General features: G+C 49.9%; 1 protein-coding gene across 1 annotated transcript; it reads right to left on the minus strand.

The window, feature by feature from the left end:
* Positions 1-357: 357 nt before the first annotated feature.
* Positions 358-16,947, minus strand: LOC122375361 (facilitated trehalose transporter Tret1-like). Its single transcript, XM_043354713.1, has 3 exons — positions 16,666-16,947; positions 3,205-3,312; positions 358-2,818 (listed from the first exon to the last, which is right to left on the minus strand). Exons 2-3 carry the CDS (start codon positions 3,262-3,264, stop codon positions 1,475-1,477), a joined length of 1,404 nt encoding a protein of 467 aa, XP_043210648.1. The 5' UTR covers positions 3,265-3,312; positions 16,666-16,947; the 3' UTR covers positions 358-1,474.
* Between the last annotated feature and the right edge of the window lie 3,540 nt (positions 16,948-20,487).

Raw genomic sequence — 20,487 nt, forward strand, 5'->3', positions numbered from 1 at the left:
CCGACTGGGGCCGCTGGGTAGAGAAAATGGGTAAATAGAAATAAGCTTTTAGAAGTGTTTCGTCGTATTGATTCACGAAACGGAAGGTTCCGTGACTTGCGAAATGTCGAGCTTTTAAGTAAGACCAAGCCGGTGTTTTGTACGGCCTTCTTGAGCAATGACCTGGCCTGCCACCTGTAAGACTCGGTGAATGGCTGGTCGCACTTTGACACTGACAATCAAGGACATTAAACCCAAACGCAATTTATGTATTTTTACCGCGTTCTGAGAAATCGTGAAAATTGCGACAGGGCTGCTTCAACACCTGAATAGCAGAGCGTTAGGTTGCACTGTACATGCTGCTTCAGTCTGAAACCCTTTACCACTACTTTTTCATATATTCAACAAGACCCACTTATCCGTTCGACAGTACCGAAAACTGCGCTCTCACTAATACGAACCACATCCACCACATTCATCACGTACACACTGACGCTGGGACGCTCGTCAGGGCGGTGAACTATCTCAGGATCGACAGCTATCAGCGAACTGATATCGATCGGTCCGTCACCCCATCGACCCTACGCAGCACTGAGGCCACTAGATGGGACTCAAAAACAAACACACCACATCACAGGCATATTAGTAAAAACAAACGACACACGGGCGCTCAACGGGTAATAAAAGGCTATCTTCCTAATGGTCTAACGTTCGCCATGGTGAGTTTGGTGACCACGCGTGTGCAGCTACAAAACATTCACGAGGTAGATAGCACAATGTGGAAGACAGGGAACAATGACGACTACGTAATACTTGTCTATAAAATGACCCGCCTGTGTCAGCGGGAAATGGGAAAAGGTTAACAAAAAGACTACTGAAACTTGACTGAAACTACCGCATTTCTACCAGACTGTTTATCTGAGCACGCTCGCATTACTCACAATGACAAACCAGATGCAAATGATGGCATTTGTCATGGACTGTGGGCAGAAATACTCGATAAAGACGGAACACATCTGTTATAGTTGACGGCTGTCTCAGATGAAATACACCAAAACGTCAAAATATCCAATGCAGATTCAAGATTGAACGACTGACATCAATACGACGATATGCAAGCGCATATTTGTACGAAACAACATGAATATGGTGACAGCGATATGTAAGCTGCAGTCTATCTCGATGGCTCGACACATGCCAGTTCCTAGAAGGTATGTCTGAAAATCAATCACCACTGCTCGACCTAAATAGACGCCTTTCTCATGAACACTTTACACTGCATCTCTTCATCAATGTCCTGAGTGACATGCTGTGAGGTCCACCTTTTCATGTTCACGCTACCGTTCGCTGTGTGTCTGTATTTTTGTCTCAGAAGCAGTGCTTTCAGCGTCTCGCAGCTGCCCGATCGGCGACAGGCGCGGTCTCCCGCCCTGCCCTCACTCGGCACCACACACTCTGTGTTTACCGCCCGTCCCGTCGCGGGCGTCTGTGGCCGTCAGGAGGGCGCCTTCTCCATCTCTGGCAGCTCTGTGCCGCGCGTCTCGGGCACAAACACCAGCACAAACACCAAACACACGGCCGAGACGGCCGCATACAGCCAGAACACGCCGTGCAGGCCGAGCGCCCGCTCCAGGTCCACGAACGTCTTCACGCTGACGAACGCGCAGCCGTAGCTGACGGAGGAGGCTAGCGCGCCGAGCCCGCGCTGCCGCAGCGGGAAGAGTTCCCCAATCAGCAACCACGAGATCGGGCCGACGCCCAGCGAGAACGCCACCTGACAGACGAGCACGCATGACATGGGCACCCAGTCTAGAGCGGCTCGCTCTGCGTCCGTCCACGGCTGCACCACGTACACGAACGTGCCGAACCCGGCCAGCGCTGCTGACATCAGCGCGCTGCTGATGGTCAGCAGCGGCAGGCGGCCCACTGTGTCGATCAGCACTCCCGAGGTCAGCCCGGCCAGGATCTGCAGCAGGCCGACGGCGGCGGCCGCGCCGTGCGCGTCCAGGTGGCTCAGCGTCCGAGACAGCAGTGGTACCGCGTAGAAGCTGAACACGCTGACACCGCAGAACTTCTGCAGCAGCATCAGGCCGCAGGTGACGAGCACGGGCCGCAGCAGCGCGCGGCGCGCCTCCACGCTGCCGGAGCCGCCCGCGGTGGGAGTCTCACGCGTCTCTTCACTGCGAAGGATGTTCGCCCGCAGTATGGAGAACTCCTCAGTGACATCAGCGCCGGGGCCGCGCAACCACTGGAGCGCCACGCGCGCTTGCCGCTCCTGGCCGCGTAGCAGCAGGTAGCTGGGCGTCTCTGGCACCAGACAGCAGGCGGGCAGCAGCAGCAGCGGCGCCACGGAGGCGGCCAGCGCCAGCTGCTGCCAGTCGAGCGCGCCGCCCAGCAGGAAGCTCAGCAGCAGCCCGACGTTAGAGGCCACCTTCGTGACGGCGCACAGGCCGCCGCGCACGGCCGGCTGCGCGATCTCGCTGACATAGACGGGCGTGACGAGTGCCACGAGCGCCGAGCACAGGCCACTGATGAAGGCGGCGGCGTACAGGGCCTCCAGCGATCCGGCGCCGGCGGCCAGCCACCAGGCGGCGGCGAACGGCACGCTGACAGCCGCCAGCAGCCGGCGCCGGCCGAGCCGCAGCGCCAGTCCGCTGGGCAGGCCGCCGACCAGCGCGCCCAGCAGCGACAGACTGGCCACCCAGGAGCCCTGCTGCGCGCTGATGGCCAGCCCCCCGTGCTCGGCCGGCGTGGCCAGCGAGGCGATCGCCGGCGAGCTGTAGCCCTTGCCGAGACCGACGGCCAGCGGGCCCAGCGAGACGGCCAGCGTGGCCAGGATCTGACGGACACAGCCGACCGGCCCGGTCAGTCGGCGACCGCGGTGGTCAGTACGCAGTGTACAGATCAATCATATAAAGGTAGAACTGTATCTTACCTATTATGTAAGTGGCAAGCACAACTAGCCACGACATGAACCAGGATGCTTTTAGGCGACAAGCGCTTAGCGACATATAAATGGTAATAATTCGTTGCAACATTCCAAATGGTAGTTTAGCTGTATCGTTGATCTCCAGAATGATTTACATAACTATTTGACTAATGGTAAAGCTAAATATTCGTTAGCATGCGACATATTTTGATTTACGGTCTATGCGTGAATTCCATGTGTGGACATACCCGTGTGATACGGATAAATATGTGCATGAATGTCATATGTGCACATACCTGTGTGCCATAGCTGGGCGACTTTTGGCTATAAATCAGCTCCAGGGTAGAGCTGGTCATCTCCCGAAGAGCCGCTCAGGCTACCTCCACGGAGTCATTGCCGGCCACCTGCAATAAACCGACAGCCTTGGTGACAGACCGCGTGTATGTGAAGATACACGATGGGGAGAGTAATGCTCCATTCGAACCTTAATGACAGGTGGAGAGTGCTGCAAAACGGAAAAGTGAAATATAGGTTGGTAATTCGGCATAGATAAACAGACCACTACCAGCGAGTCCTGATTCAGACACCAGATGGCGAACGAGTCACATCACAGCCGCTACTGAACCCGATCGGAACCTACCAGGGATCGGCCCTGGGCCCACTCATGTTCTCCGTCTATGCGCTCGATCTGCCTCTGCACAGGCATGACTCGCTTCCACACAGTGACTGTCTTGTCCAGTACGCCGATGACTGTCAGGTGGCAGTGTTTGGACGACCCAATGACAGTGCCGCCCTTGTCCGGTCGATGGAGCTCAACTTAGACTCGCTTTCGAAATGGTTCTGCAAAAATGGCATGAAAATTAACGCAGACAAAACTCAACTCATAGTATTTGGCTCACGACAAATTCTGAAACAACTACCCACCATCTCCGTTCATTTCATGGGATCCACCGTCACCGGCTGCCCCAGTTTGAAGAACCTGGGAGTGGTTTTCGACCAGCAAATGACGTTCGCTTCACATGTTGACGATGTCGTTCGGCGCTGTACCGGCATGCTCGTCGGATTAAGTCACTGTCGCCATAGCCTGCCGCGGCAGGCGCTTGTAACGATCGTGGAGGCGCTGGTTGTATCGGTGATCCGGTATTGTATTAGTGTCTATGGTTCCTGCGACCAGACACGGATGGCTCGCATCCAGAGGCTGATGAATTTTGGCGCGAGGGTTGTGTCGGGTCGAAGGAAGCATGAGCATATCAGTGACGTCATTAGGGACTTGGGGTGGTTGTCTGCGCACAACCTGTACCGGTATCACTCCCTTATGCTCCTGAAGCGGATCATGCTGACAGGCTATCCAGACACATTGTATGGGCTGACAGTGACGCGTGGTGAGCTGCACTCGCGGCAGACGAGGCAAGTACAGCAGCTTCACACCCCGGCCATTCGCACTGAGTCGGGACGGCGGCGTTTCATGTATTCTGTCGTGAAGGAATTCAATGAACTGCCCCATGATATGCGTGAGCTAGGCCTGCCCCGCTTCAAGTCGGAGCTGCGCCGGTACCTGCTGAGCGCTCAGGTCACATAGTGCATCGTGTAGTGAACGGAGCATGGTTTGTCACCGAATGTGGTATATGTGCTACTCCCTGTGTACTGCTGACGTACTACCCGGAATAGCCACGGTGTCCGTGGATGGGTAGCGAACTGTGAAATAAAATAAAATAAAATAAAATAAAATAAAATAAAATAAAATAAAATAAGAAATACAGTGAAGAAACGGACGTTTCAACAGGTACATCCATGCTTCCGACTGCCGTTCACAGGGCTGTTTACATAATGGTAATGCGCCGCGGACCGAGACGATTAGCGCACGTGCTGAACCGTCGGGGGAAGCCTAGTGCATACTGGTCACTGCCAACCGCATAGGCAACCAGGTGCCGACTACGTGAGATCATGCAGGTTTCCACGAATCATTTCTCATGAGCTGTCGATGCCGTCTGGTTACAAATCGGAGGACATTTCTTGCAGATCTTAGGAGGCTGCTGAAATATGAAAGCAGCCGATTACTGACGTATGTACGGTGACTGCTTAGGACAATGTTGGGATATTTCAGATGCTAAGATGCATTTCACAATCAAATTTGTCTCACCACAAAATCATCGGACGAACCACATAATGTCTGACAGTGTCATTTATTTACAGGATTTGTAGACACTGAGAACCAGGGCATATTTTAAGGATTTTTCACTGCGTCCCATAGGAGGCATAGGGCACATGCTTTGATCGGAAAGGGCACATTGCAAGCGAAATAGTATATAATGCAAGTGAGATAATGTACAGATACATTGTGTACTGTGCTGGTGGAGGGGCAGCAAGCGGGATATTGGGAGAGGGCTGTGATTGCTTTTGGCCAGTCTCGAAATTCGCCCAGTCGTAGTGCGTTCTTTATCCGCATTCAAAGGGCGGACCGGCGATTTAATGACATTTACATTGTTGTTAGTCACTCGTTTTCCTGAACGACGTTGGGCGTGTTTGACCCCCTTGACGCACCAAATTTTACCTATGCTTAGAGAATAAAAATGAATATGCACATGATTAAAATGTGATACATACGTCTCTTCATGCGTTTTTCACCCTTATCAATCGATTCAAAATAGAGGTTGACGTGTGAAACATTGCCAATTTGCATTGAAGATGCTATGTGTTTGAAATAATTAGATGACGTAAGGTCAAACAGTACCCACCTAAGTTGTGACAAGAAATCATCGGATTTTAAAGCTACATAAAAAATCCATCATAGATTAATGCTTTAGATGAACGGATGCTTTGGATGCTTCGGATTTCGCTTCCTTACTGCCTATCATGTAATATAACCCAAACTTTTCCCAATGGAAGTTCCTTTGTTTAATTATTATGCCCAGAAATCTGTCGATTTTGTGCCATTTCCGGGCGCTTTGGGGGGGGGGGGGAGCATGGCCCCGTGGCCCCCTCTATATCCTCCTATGGCCAGACGGCCATGACGGCCATGATCTGACCGTATGCCATCAAATGTGAAACTTCGCAATGATGCGATATTTTTTCGGAAAACGTGCCGGTATCTCAAAAACTATGATAGCTAGGAGGGCGCAATCGATAGGAGAAAAGCAATCGATATATCTTGAACAGCTCTTTCGTCAATATTTCGTCGGAATTGAGTTGAGATCAACGGTTGAGGCTCCATAGCCAAAAACGAGTAAAATTACAATTTTTGTCAATATAGGTTTCATGAAAAGCTTTTGAACTAAAAAAGGTAGAGAATTTTCGTTTGCACGATCGTTCTTCTCTCATTTTTACCTCGAAATGTCAAGGTCAGAACTTGACCTCACATTAAGGTCATTTCGTGACCAAGATAGATCATGTCGCATATCAGTCGATGCGTTTCGATGAGGTACCTCAAAACAATGATACAATCCATTGTGCATGCAAAAGCCCTGTAGGGCCGGATTTTGGGCCAGGCTCCGGGGGGCCTGCGGGCTCCAACTTGACATCTCTAAACAGGACTTTAGGGAAGGGCAGGACACAGAGTCTGAGCCCTAAGGACAGGGCAGGCACAGGCCATGAAGCTAAGATAAGACGGATACTTGAGGGCTGGGTAGGATGCAGGGTCCGAGGGCAAGGCAAGGCGCAGGTCTGAGGCTATCATTACACAAGGCCGGAGAGTAGTGCAAGACACAGGGCCTTAGAACACCTGATGATCAACACACCTGATGGCAGGGCAACATGCAGGATCTTAGAGCAGGGCAAGAAATAGTACCTAAAGGTAGAGCAAGACATAAGACACAGGTATGGCACAAGGCCCGAAACACCGCCCACGTCTTGTCATACTATACCTTCGGGCCCCGAAGGTATGACAAGACGTGGGCGGTGTTTCACGGACGCTGCTATCAAATTCCGCGAGCTGACGTCATACTTGTGGTAGTGTTTGAGCAATGGCCCTGTTGATGTCTCCATGGAAACCCAATTTGACACGTGTAATAGCAGCGTGCTGCTATCACCGGTGAAACAGGGCCAGGGTATGGGGCCTGAGGGCAGGGCAAGGCTCAGGGCATGAAGGCAGAACAAAGCACGGGTTCTGAGGACAGGTAAGGGCACGGGGCATGAGGACGGGAAACGGCACGGGACCTGAGGGCGGGAGACACCACAGGGCCTGATGACAGGGCAGGGCACAGCGCCTGAGGGCGGGCATGGGACACGAGACCTTAGGGCAATGCAGAATACAGGGCTTGAGGGCAGAGTAGGACACAGTGTCAGATGGCATTGGACGGCACAAGGCCTGATAACAGGGCAGAGCACAGCAACTTAGGGCGAGGCAGGGCACGGGCCTGAGGGCGATACAACGCATAAGGCTTAATGGCAGAATAGGGCACAGGGTCTAAGGGCAGGGCAATGCACATGAGGCCTGGAAGCAGAACATGACAGGACAGGGCCTGAGGCAGGGCAAGGCATTAGGCTCGAGGATGGGCGCGGGAGTCCCGCGCCCATGAGGACATGGGGCATTGGGGCATGAGGACATGGGAAGGCACAAGGCCTGATGGCAGGGCAGGGCACAGTACCTGAAGACAAGGCAGCGGCACGGGGTCTGATGGCAGGACGTGTCACAAGGCTTGAGGGCAGAGAAGGGCACGGGGCCTCAAACTAGGGTAGGGCAGGGCACGGAGCCTAAAACGGGAAGACCGCAAAAAAATTCAAGGCAGAATATATAAAGTATCGTGTTTGAGGGCAGGGCAGAGCGCGGCACAGGGCCTGAATGCAGAGCAGGGCACAGGGCCTGAAGAAAGGGCAGGGCAAGGTACAAGACCTAAGGACAGGGCACTGGGCAGGGCACATATCCTAGGGGTATAGTAGGGAAGAACATAATAAGGTGTATGACCAAGGGTAGGGCAGGGCACAAGGACTGGAGAGGGCATGTATGTGCTTAGGTACATAGTAAATCAGGGCACAAAGCAATCGGAAAGCCAACATCTTTTACAAAGTAAAAGACCGAGGCATGTTACTTATTTTTGCTCGCACTTTTCGGCTGAAACCGTGGCATTTCAGTGTGGGACGCAGTGGTCCAAATTTCGCGAGGGCTACGTCCCAAAGGCAGGGGGCTGCGTCCCAAAATGGGACGCAGTCAGTATGTTAAAATATGCCCTGCTGAGAACACGTAATTTAAGGCAATAGAAGACCTTAGTTAAACCACTAAGCTGCGTATGTACTTACAGCTGTCTGCGGTATAAGTGATTTGAATGTTATATGTAAGATCTGGGTAAAATAACATTTACTTTTTAATTCCAGTGGACGCGATATTGTGCTATACGATATAAGGTAACAGCTACGTACGTATATATGCTGAGGTTGAGGCATATGTGCATTGTGCACTGCGCGGTGATCAGTTAGGTATTTAACGTGCCCATTTTAGGAAAACATATAGGTACATCCCGAAATCCAAGTGCGCTTTTCAGTGAAATGTCGTTGGCATTATTGTATGGGACAGGTAATAGCCTTCGCGATGCTTTATAGCCCATACCAGTAAATATCGTATTATATCAAAACCATGACTTCCATGAGCATCTCGTCTCCAGGCGCGTTTCAATTGGCATGGCACCTCACTCATCACCGTGAATATCTAAGGCCAGTATGCTAGAATTTCACGCCATTTATTTGCAGCCCGGTGGTATTTCAATCAGCTTAGGGCGGCCCAGTTGATCCACCACGAGCTCAATTTACCAACTATCCGTCACGGCGACACATGCGTCGTGCCGGGTGGGGTCCCACGTCAGAACCTGAAGGCAGCGATTCATTCGCTTTTCGTCGGGATCAATTCATAATGCCAGAAGTGATGTCGGCCTTGGAAGTGTGGTGGCTACGTTAGCGGCCAAATGACGCATCTCTATTAACGTCATTTTAATGATCCGCGGACTGCTATGACTGATGATACTGACGAGCTTGAAGAAAGAGACACCGCAAGACGTTATAACTTATAACTTTAATTATTATTATGTTTATATATTCCCATGGGTACAATATCTTAAACGAACAATGTGTGCTTGAGTATACGACTAATTTACTTAATATGTTGTGTGATTTGTATAATTTTTAATGAATCTGAGGTAACTACTAACGAACTTCAAGGTTACCAAAAATTTCCTTTCCCCCGCTTAGGGATATAAGAACAGCAAAGATGTAAATACCTATCTATCACAATTGACTCATTTATTGAATGTGTACGAAGCGGATGCCACTCTATAAGTAGGTAACAGTCCATGTTTGCGAGACCAGTGATGCATAAAAATGCACCAGTGCTATATACGGCAATGAGTGGGCTTGCGGAGTCACTTTGTTATCCTTTGCTTAATTGAACGAGTGGACATCTATGACAGATGCATGGCAGAAGTTGGACAGCGATTGAATAAGGCAATACTTAATTCCTTCACAACTGAAATCAACCTGCAACGACACAAAGGAACTGTGTGAAGAACGCTAACGACTGTTCCAAAATAGGGGTGACCCTGTGACCCTTGAGCAGGGTACGTTTCCACAGAACCCCTAATTTTCAATGGCAGTTCAATGAACTGAGGCGTCGGTCCTCACCGACTATATAACTAGTCAGTCTGCGGGTGCCTTACCGATGCTTCCCCGATGAGATGCTAACTCTGACAGCCGTCAGCGAGTCGTGTACCGGTGCACAATGGGGCGGAACGAGCGCTGTGCGCAGCACGAGCAGAGGTCGTGACCTCAGGGCCATGGGGGGCGACCCCACGACCGACTCCGCCGAAACTCGTGCCGGACTCACATCTCGCCGGATTGACCGTGAGCCCCAACTGACAACTGACGTGACACGATCGATAAAGGATCGCGTCTCGAGTGAATTTCGTCTGATTGATCGGCGTTCGTTCGCGCTCCACTCACCCCACACAATATGCTAATGACAGTGATGGATTTCAAGCGCTGCTCTTTTGTTTCTTCGGGCTGGCGGGCCTTAGCACATCATCTGTGACCCGCGGGCCGAGCTAATAATAGCGAGAGGCCGTCGCTTCTGTGGCTGACTGAAAGCTCGCGGCGCTGAAACAGGCGTTGACTTACAGAGCTGCCTCTGCTGTCGTCTCCTAGCTGACGGAGCTTGTTGTTTCTGGCTGCGAGTGACATTTTCGCAGGCGGCCTTTGAGACGGCGAGGCGTGTCCTTCACGGCGAGCGACCGACCCAGGCGGCTGTCGTCTCGTTCACGGCGCATCGCGGCGGGACAAAACACAGCTCGGCAAAACGCCAACTCGGACAAAGAGGAGGAAGGCGCAGACAAGAAAGCAACTATAAACGGATCAGGAAGATGAAGGAGAGGATGATTGCGTTAAAAAAGCGCTAAACCGGAACTGCTTACGTGCTACATGAATTTAATGAGCAGAAGACAACAGTGAAGAAAGAGAAAAAGAAAACAATAAGCGTCATTTGCGACACACAAGAATATTCACAGCCTGCCCCAACTGGCCCGTTGCTGAGGGGATGCTTCGCGAGACAGGCCTAGCGGGCCAGCGAAAATCAAGCGCGCAAGGTTTTGATGATCACAGCAGTCAGATTGGTGATGAATTGGGGTTTTTGGGCGCCCGGACTACAGCAGCAGATTGGAGATGGAACAGCGATTGACAGCGACGGTTACTGCCGAGACGGCGCAGCCATTCGCCAACAGTGTTTACGGGTCGGCTGGGCGTCTAATCTGAGAGCGGTGAGGTATACACCGACATATGCGCTCGATGGGAACCAAACAAACAGCACTGCGGCGCTCGCGGCCACTTACGGAAAGACGCCGCCGCCGCCGCCGTCTTCGTTGCCCCAGTGATCGTTTGCGCGGTGCTGAACAGCCGCTACGCTTTGTGCTAGTCGTTTATAGGAGTTTTGCACAGTTGATGAGGCAGTGCCGCCCGTGAAGCTTTGTTTGATGATGAAATGTGTCCCATAGCACCATGTCAGACAGTTTGGTGATGCAACCGAAAGGGCTGACAACAGTCCGTGTTTTATATGGTACGGTAATTGTGCGAGTTAGGTGACTGGCAAACAGCATTTGTATTCCGATCATGACGGTGAATAGTAGAGGCAGGTTGGCCTTCATGATGGCTGCTAATTTATATTCAGGTAACTATATTATGTTTTAGTACGTAGAATCGTCCATCATCATAAAGAGGTAGGGCTGACTTTCGTGTATTGTATTCAGATATTTTCATCTGAATTGTGTATCATATCAGCATTGAGTGGATGTCCTTCAGCGCTAACCAGCTGTGCAGAATCGATTTGACGGCACATGAAATGCTAGTTTGGAATTCTGCATCTCTCTGCAGCATCCTATCAGAGCTGGATGAATGGTCATTGAATAACAAGTAATATCTGTTAAAACCGTGCTTACTAACTGGGCCTTCATCCGAACACCGCTGTCGGAGGGAGCAAGCATTACTTACTGACCTCAAAAAATATTTCCTAGAATGAGTAGATAAGCGAGACGAACAAGGCAGTGCAGCAAGGTGCTCGAATTAAGCATGTAAATTGTAAGCATACCTGCACTTGGCCATAAATATTTTTTTTTAGCACGCACCTCGGTCTGCATAAAAATGCAATGAACTGAAAGTTTCATCTTATATCTTGACCTTCACTGGGAAGACGGTTTGAAACCTTTTCCTCATTATTGACACATGTATCTTGACCTACCTACAACTTACGAGGTAAGCACTTTCTAGCCAGTTTTGGCTACCTATTTTGATTTGATGGTATTGAAGCCTGTGTCGTTTAGGATATAAAATGTTCAAATGAACGTCACAAAAAGTGTCTAGTTTCGGCCTTATGCCTAAAAAGGCGTCTATCAGACGCAATGGAATCCCAAAGCGTCATTTACGAGTAGGTACTATTACTTATACGCACAAATTAATTGAAAAAAAAATCATTTGAAATATTGAAGGCACAATATAAGGAAAACACATTCAATGTGGTGTCATATTTTTATGAGTAGGTAGGTAGCAGGGCTGCGGAGTCGGAGTCGGAGTCGGAGTCGGTCGGAGTCGACAGTTGTGACCGGAGTCGGAGTCGATTTTAGAAACCCGAGCCGAAGTCCGAGTCGGGGTCACCGAAAATCTGTCGACTCTGCAGCCCTGCTAGGTCTGCGGAGTCGGAGTCGGGAGTTGGAGTCGGTCGGAGTCGACAATTCTGCCCGGAGTCGGAGTCGGAGTCGGAGCTGGTTTTTGAAAGCCGGAGTCGGAGTCGGAGTCGGAGTCGCCGAAAATCCGTCGACTCCGCAACCCTGGTAGGCAGTATCTTTATGCTTGCTTCGAAACGCATCCCAACAGAGAGTAGGTGATTGTGTATCAAATGCAGCATGTGACTGCAGTTATAGACGAGTAATGTGCTGGTATGGCCAGGGAACGCGGATACGGTTCGTTTTAGGCCGATAGGATATATCTGATTTACAGATTTTTCCATTCCGTCACGTAGGAAGCGTGATGGAAGTCTGGCAAAAAACAGCAAAATAAAATGAACATTAAATGGAGGTCATGTCCTGGTTTATCAATGCCAAGCAACAGATGACACCCTAAAAAGTTCCATGTCGAAACAGCTTAGTAGATGGCCTGGGGTAGTTATTTCATTAGGATACGATTTCTCGGTGCATTGATAGATCCACGCCCATACTAAACCAATCCGACCTGTATTTGGTATATCACGCATATTTTTGGATAATGCTGGGTTTCTATATTTAAATCACCCACCTATAAATAAAAAGTTCCGTGTTGGGTAATTAGTTGTTGCTTATTTTTCATCACAGTCTTAGTTTTTGCTTCCCAATGGGTACCTATGATCAAATAATGACGCAGGTATGTACGGAAATTGATAGATATAAGGGCAAGTACTTGTAATATGAGAGGCACAGGTAATGTGGTATGTCGCCCTTCGCTAAGCCTCTAAACGAAATTGATGACACCTTCTGAACGACATAGGCATAAAAATAAAAAAACACCCGCTGAACGACGTAGGCATGGTTATTGGTTATTGCGACTGACATCCAGATAAAGTCACCAATAATCGTCAATAATTATAAATGAACACGCAACATAGAGAAGCAACTGCTAATCTGCTTACGAGCACCACAAAATATGACTCAAGGTCAATTATTTTTATCTTTGCTAGATCATAATCTTTATTAAGCTGTGACTTTTGTACAAATTGGTTTCTTGTGATTAATACATGCTAATTTCATAAGTTAATATGTTTCAGTTAATAGGCACATAAAATAATTTGAAACGAACCGTGCCCTTGCTAATACGCAGCTTACAGGCTAATATGGCACCGATGTTTGAATGCTTCTGGCAGAATACCAACAAGCAAAACATCAGGATGCCTACATATTGCTAGAGAAGCATGCCTAGGATGGTGAATGGATGTTTGCTCACCAAATAGCATGGAACCGAGAGTTGGCTAGGCAAGAGGCATTTTATCTCAGTCGATCTCAGAGCAAACTGCATGTTATGCTATGACCCCATTGTATCCTAGGGGAGACTGGGGAGAAGTGGGACATTATTTTGACGTCAACTTTGAAAAATCGTAAAAAAATAGAATATTTAAGATTTAAGTAAATTGATTGCATTTACTGGTAAACGGTTTATTTCTTCTTCATTCCTTACTGTTTTTATGCGTGTTTGTTCACGTGTTACTTCTCAAATTTAAATTTTAGGAAAGGTTGACAATGGGGTGAACTGGGACACGTCCAGGAGAAGTGGGACAGATGATGGGAAGAACTGGAACTGGTCGAGAAATGTGATTTAAATGGAATACAATAAAAATTTGATGACCCATCACGAAGAAGAAGGTGTTTTTAAAGTTGACACCTAAAGAAATCACCTCGATTATCTTTTTTTGAATTACACTGACAGCACTGAGTATCCTGGAAAAATTTCCCATGCATTTGCATGCGGGAGAACTGGGACAGGGTTTAGACACGTTGTCCCAGTTCTCCCCAAGTCGTCATTTTTATTTCAGCTGGTTCCCCACACAAAAAGTATAACAGATACATAAAAAAGTGTTTCTGCACAATTAAGATGACTTCACTGATATCCAAAGGTGAACGGCCTGAACATTTCACGTCGCTGAATAAACGGCAAATTGAATTAGAGTAAAATGCCAAAAAATCACATTTTAGACCCTAACTAAATATCTCAGAGACAGGCAACCGGAAAAGGAAACCGCTTGGCTGTGACGTGCCCCGACTAAATTCATGAGAAAATATGCAAAAACAAAATTGTTTGTCCAATCGGTCACTAAGATATTGAAGGTGTCCCACTTCTCCCGCGTCCCAGTTATCCCCACTCTCCCCTACGTAGCAAATCTGTGATCAAGATCTCATAGGATCTAATAACAAATCAAGGATGATCAAGATCCATGATCAGAGTGGATCCTACAACAGGAAACTTAGGAAATCATAATCCTTGCAGGTAATTTTGTGTCAATAAGTGCCACAAAACTGTAAACTGTGATATTTGATCACAAAAAACACAAAAAATAATCGTGAATTGCAGCAACAATTCTCTGTAGACAGGATCACATTTGTCTTCACAAAAATATGTAAGGATTAATCATTTCACTGGATCACTAGACGCAAATTCTAGGTAGGTACTTAATGATCCCAATGTATCTCGCCAAACTGAAAGAGCTGGCCGGATCCCAATCGCGAACCTACGAAACCAAGATTTGTGGGATCAGATTCAAGATCCATTTTCTCTAACCCATGAGTACGGCCATCCAGGTATGAAGTGGTTGGTTGCCAACATCACAATAAGCCATCTACATTGATGAATACGTCGTTGAAAACACGGTAGTTGAAACCATTGCCGAAGTGTGTGCACGAACCCTCTTCTCATTTCTATTGACTCATATTACAGGTGTCTCTGTCATTCAAAGCTATTACACTTAAATTATTACTTAAATTAACTATTACTCGGCTGTCGGCAGCGGCATCCTGACCCCTTGGGGCTGCTCGACTGCCAGCGGCGGCGGGCCTCCGCCTGCTGGGGAGTGCGGCGGCCCTAGGACACACTACCCGTGGCCTGGATGGTATGCGACTACCGGCCCCCTGGTGCCGCTACGAGGAACAATGACGTTGCGCCTCTTAAACTAGGATTGGCCTGGGCCGGGCGTGACGGCCGGTCGAGTTCGGTGTCCGGTCGGCTGCGCCCGACCGGACCATTTGACTGTCGACGACGGGCCTACGCCGTCAGGGATAACATCGGGACTGGGCTATTGCGCCTGGACGTTGAACCGCTGGCCGCGGCCAGGATGGCGTGTGGTTGCGGGCGCTCATGGGCCACAATGATGGAATTTGTGTTGCGGCTGTCTCTGGTCCTGGACACGGGCCGATAACGGGTGTGATATCTGGTGCGTTCGGCTGTCTGAGGTGGTGGGCCTCGGCCTGTTGGGGGCTGAGATAGCCTTGTGTCGGGCCGAGCGATGGCGCCCAGATGTGGACTACTGACTGCGCTGGTTGTCATATTGATTGATTGATTGGCACCGTCAAGCATTCCCTCACAAACCTTTAACACTAACTGTCCTCACTCTAACAATACTAACTTGCGAATCCTTTTCCAGCCATTCCTGCTTGGCGGTGCCACCGATCGGTGTATACCTACACGTGTGTTTGTATATGCACATTATCAGTTATCCGTTGATTACCTAATACAATACCGGTGACTCCGGACATGCAAAAAAAGCACATAGGGTAACCAACCACTCTTTTGCTGGAGAGCCGCACCTCTTTAAGCGGTATTGTCACACACCAGCCTGAGACCTGCACAATTCCCCATGGGCATTTATATGTGAATGCTCACAAGTTACATAACATAGGTATGCAATTTGTGCATGTTCGCCTGCAAACAACTGGTTAGGCATACCAAAATAGGCGAAAGCGAACGGTGATGACATTGGTTGCTTATCAAATCAGGCGGGATGAGCTTGCTGTTAATCGTACCTTCTCCGTGACATGCTTTGCTTACAATGGCTAATAGCTCGCCAACGGGAGATATTTTAGAGACTTCCTCTGGATGCATGACGAGAGCTAAGCAATTTTAATAATTAAGGTTTGTCATTTTTCGTCAATCAACTTTAACAAGTAGACTGGCCTTCACTGGTATGCCCGGTAGATCGAAGTTGTCATTACATATTATATAAGGCACAACGCCCATGCATTAACGTGCCGATATTACATAATGCACAATGGATGCATTATTGCACCGATACCCTACCAATAGGTAAGTATCTCAAGAACCCTGCTGTCTCGATGGGTTACGGCCTACGGGTTATGTTCGTGCGGTAACCAGGGCACATGTCGGTCGGACTGCAATGTTATCAGTTATCCCATGTTTGCGGTGCCCCCAGCTCCAGAAACGCGCAACCAATGCCATTCAACGATATCGATTGCTTCTGCCCGGATCTGCTCAAGTTTAGTTTATTTATAAGCCATCGATTTCTAGGTGCGGTTAGGATGAATGCTGATACAAGTTATGTATACCTGCTCATGACTTAACAATTAACAATAACAATAACAATAACAACAACAATTACGCTAACGAGTCTGAAGACGTTGAAAACAATGTCTATATAAAGTGTAGACGGTTGCCTGCCGAGTGCCGACAGTTTACGCTACGATAGGTTTGCTGAGATCACCTATATGGCTATAACACACACCAAACCCTATCCTTAGTCAAATTTTGCCATGTGAACTCACCTTATCAGAACCATGAGCCGTGCGGTCTCTCCTACAGTCAACCCCAGTAGCGACGTATCTTCCTCCAATTCTCCAGTTGCAAGGTATATCTTCCTCTGCACGCTCCCACGTCACAGAACACCGTCTCCAACTGAGCCCACTCGGACGGCTCCCAAACCAGCCGTGACCTGTCGTGACCCGCAACTCTCCGGAGATGGACGTCACCTCCTCACACCACAGCCCGAGCGCGACTGAGAGCCGGTGGTGGGGAGACGGCGTCGCCCGCGCTCCCTCGAGGGCACTGGCACACGCCCGGTGGCGCCGGCCGTCCATTCCACAAACGGTGGGCGGAGCGGACCGCAGCAGCCACCGACGGTAGTGTGATACAATTAGGATGTGAATTGAGAAGAGCGTGAGTACTATGGCTTAAAGGTGACAGGTGTTTGGGAGAGTTGGGCGATTTCTAAGACCGGTGTTTTCTATGGATTGATTTATCATAACTAGGTACATACCTATGTTAGTTAGCTGTTGTCACAGGCACCTAAGCTTCTTGGAAACGAGAGCCACGAGAAAGATGATTGCATCGTATACTCTTTGGCAACTACTTATGTTTATGATGTTTATGTTTATGTATATGATGATTGCATTGTATACTCTTTGGCCTTGGACTCCTTATATACCTACCTATATCGGGCCAAATAGACTCGAAACGCTAAAGCTGACGATGATCAATGTTTGGAATTCGATTTCGGCTGCAATGTAGGTAGGTACTTTCCGCCAGGGACATAATGAATTGCAAGCGTTTATAGCAATGTGATACATCTTTTTTTGCGCTGCTTCAGATTTATTTTTTAACACGCGCAGTGGAAGGGTTGCCAGTACTACGCCCAGTGGAAGGGGGGGGGCGGATGTCGCCCCCCCTAAGATCTCAGCTCCCACTGGAGCTAGAAAGACGAAATTTGGAGGGTAGGTGGGGGCCATGGGGAACTCTGTTGTGTGTGAATTTCATGACCCTAGGTCAATATCTTCAAGGTCAAATGAGGTCAAATGTGGTCAAATCTGCCATATGAGCGACTTTTTTTGCGTTTACACGCCGATAACTCAAAAAGTTACAGGCCGATTTTCTTTTTTCTTTGACTATACGAAAGACCAAACATTTGTGAGTATGTAAGGTGAATTTCTAGTTAATCCAACAATAAATATGGCAGTTAGAAGCCTGCTAGGGGTAAGATGTCGCCGGCTGAAGCGGGATCGGCCGACGCGGGAAACGCGGCAATCACAATTTTGTGTTTACACACTCATAACTCAAGTTGTTACCGGCCGATTTTCAAAATTCTTTAACCATATGATTCCCTGTACATTTCTCAGTCTTCTCACCAAATTTGACGCGAATCTAATATAATCAGCGGTAAGGAGCGCGATGTAAAGACGGAACCGTACCGCCCCGGCACAGTCTACAATTCAGGCGGCGCGTAACGGCTAGCGCCGGCCGCCGCGCCGCCGCGGCGGCAGGATGTTTGACTTTACATCGCTCTTACTAGAAAAGTTGTGAACCGATTTTCTTATTTCTTGCACGAGAAGATCCGCAATTCAATTCTGGGCAGGTAGCCAAAATTTCACATTAATATTTTGTTTGTGGCGCGAGTTATTGGCGAAAAACAGGAGGGGTGGGCGAAATCCGCCCCCCCCCCCACCTTCCACTGCGCGTGTTAAAGCCTGTTCATACAACATTAGAAAATGACATGCCAGCAGGGCCTCGTCTAAAGATTTTCACTGGGGGGGGGGGGAGGGGGGCAGGGACTCAAGGAGCCAAACCTAGGGTTCCCCAAATCCTGTTTTCTCACCGGATTTAGGCCACTTATTTTTCATCACAGCCCTGAAACCTGATGAACTTTTTTAACACTACATAAATAAAAATAGTAGAACATCCGACCCATGCCTTTGCCATTTGCATTAGTTTATAACCCCCATAAATTGCCCCACCAGACAGTAATAAGCATACAAAGATTGAAACCTTAGTTTTTGGACCCGCTACACCTTTTTTAAGTCGGTCATTTGTTTACGATTTCAGCCTCTCATGAATGCTTTGCTGTTTATCGGAGTTCAAATTTAACGACTTATTTCCGTTTATCTAAGAATCTTGCTCCCGGTACGGCTATAAGGAAACCATGCCTTATTTGGTATGCGCTTCTGCTCCTCTGTTCGTGCAAGGAAGAGGTAAAACGTTGAAAAAATATTTTCTGAGAATACATCGAGCGAAATGGACAACTGATGCCCTCGAATGACCTGAACAGTGAACATTGACCTTATCTTAGCAATTTGTTACGAACGCACACATTTTTTGCGAACCACATCGGTTTCTAATGGGCCCACCGGCTTATGAGCGTCAGGTGCCGAGCTCTGATGGCCAGTGCCAGCTTCTGGACCCACGTTGGCCTCTGTTAGCCCACACTATGACACTAGTCTTTCCCGTCCCCAGAGACAGACCACCAAGCTGAGCTTACGATCACCCAGAATGGGAGCCTGCTTCATTACGATTAGGAGGTTCTCTTGCCACACACCGGTGACCGTCCAGCCAGAAGTTCGACGTCGCGTAGTGAGGACGACGAAAGGTAGAAACAACAGATTGACGCCCCGAGGACAGAAACAACAGGAGAATACGTGAAATCAAGTTTGACCCCCAACTCACCTTCGCGGACCACATCGACGACCTGAAAGCTAAGATGTCTCGACGGAGGCGATGCCTACAGGCACTGGCCGGAAAGACCTGGGGAAGCCACCGCCGAACCATCAGAGCGGCCTACATCGGCTATATCCGGGCCCTATTCGACTACGGCGCCGCCGTCTTCGGGACATACGCCGCCCCGTCGGTAAGAGGACGCCTCGAAGCCGAGCAAAACAAGTGCGCCCGCGTCATCACCGGCTGCCTACGTGCGACCCGGAAGGACGCCCTCCTGGCCGAGGCTGGTCTCCCGACACTCTCGCTTCGGGCCCTACAGCTGGCAGGCACGGAGTACCAGCGTGTAATCCGTCTGCCCCCGAGCGACCCGGGCAAGTCCCTCTTCCGAGAGGAGGTACAGCCGCGCCTCCAACACCGAGCCTACAAGGCATGGCAAAGAACATGCAACGACGCCACCGCTGCGGGAAGACCACCGCCCAAGCCACCAGACGAGACTGCAGCACTCCCTCACCGACCGTGCCTCAGGAGGGTCGGCAAGTGGCTCGCCGAGGAGGCAGGAATCGAGGAGCTACCGGTGGAGCCCATGGCGTTCTACAGCTGTGACCCGCCATGGCTGGGCCACCGCGGCGGCACCACCTTCAGGGTAGACCTGCCCGTGGCCACCCGCCGGTCGGACCCGCCTGCAGTCCGCAGGGAAGCTGCCCTGCGAGCCATTGCAGAGCTCCCGCAACCGGATATTACTATCTGGTCGGACGGCTCGGCTCGCGGCGGGATGGAACAGGGCGGCGCAGGCGCGCTGATCCAGTTTCACCACCTCAACAAAGAAGAAACCGTGCGCGCTCCTGCAGGGGCGGTCTGCTCCAGCTTGAGAGCAGAGCTGACCGCCATGCGCGAGGCGCTCGCGGCTGTGGCCGGCCTGGAGGAAGGGGAGCTGGCATCAATCAAGTCGGTCCGCCTCCTCACCGACTCAAGGTCTGGGCTACAACTACTCGGCCGCGGCCCAGCTAGCCAGACCATGGCTCTGGCCGCCGAGGTCTGGAGGCTGCTGAACACCCTCGCCGAGAACGGCACCGAGACGGTGCTCCAGTGGGTGCCAGGCCATGCCGGGCTGGACGGCAACGAGACCGCCGACCGCCTGGCTGGCGAGGCCGCGGCGGGCGACC

The sequence above is a fragment of the Amphibalanus amphitrite genome, unplaced genomic scaffold, assembly GCF_019059575.1.
Source record: "Amphibalanus amphitrite isolate SeventyFive unplaced genomic scaffold, NRLGWU_Aamphi_draft 001823F_arrow, whole genome shotgun sequence".
Taxonomy (NCBI): Eukaryota; Metazoa; Arthropoda; class Thecostraca; order Balanomorpha; family Balanidae; genus Amphibalanus; species Amphibalanus amphitrite.

Bases quoted from the DNA above. Each gene is read 5' to 3' on its own strand.
- LOC122375361 (XM_043354713.1), bottom strand. From the start codon at position 3,264: ATGACCAGCTCTACCCTGGAGCTGATTTATAGCCAAAAGTCGCCCAGC. The intron at 2,819-3,204 runs GTATGTGCACAT...TGTGTCCGTCAG, and splicing joins CGCCCAGCTATGGCACACAG to ATCCTGGCCACGCTGGCCGT.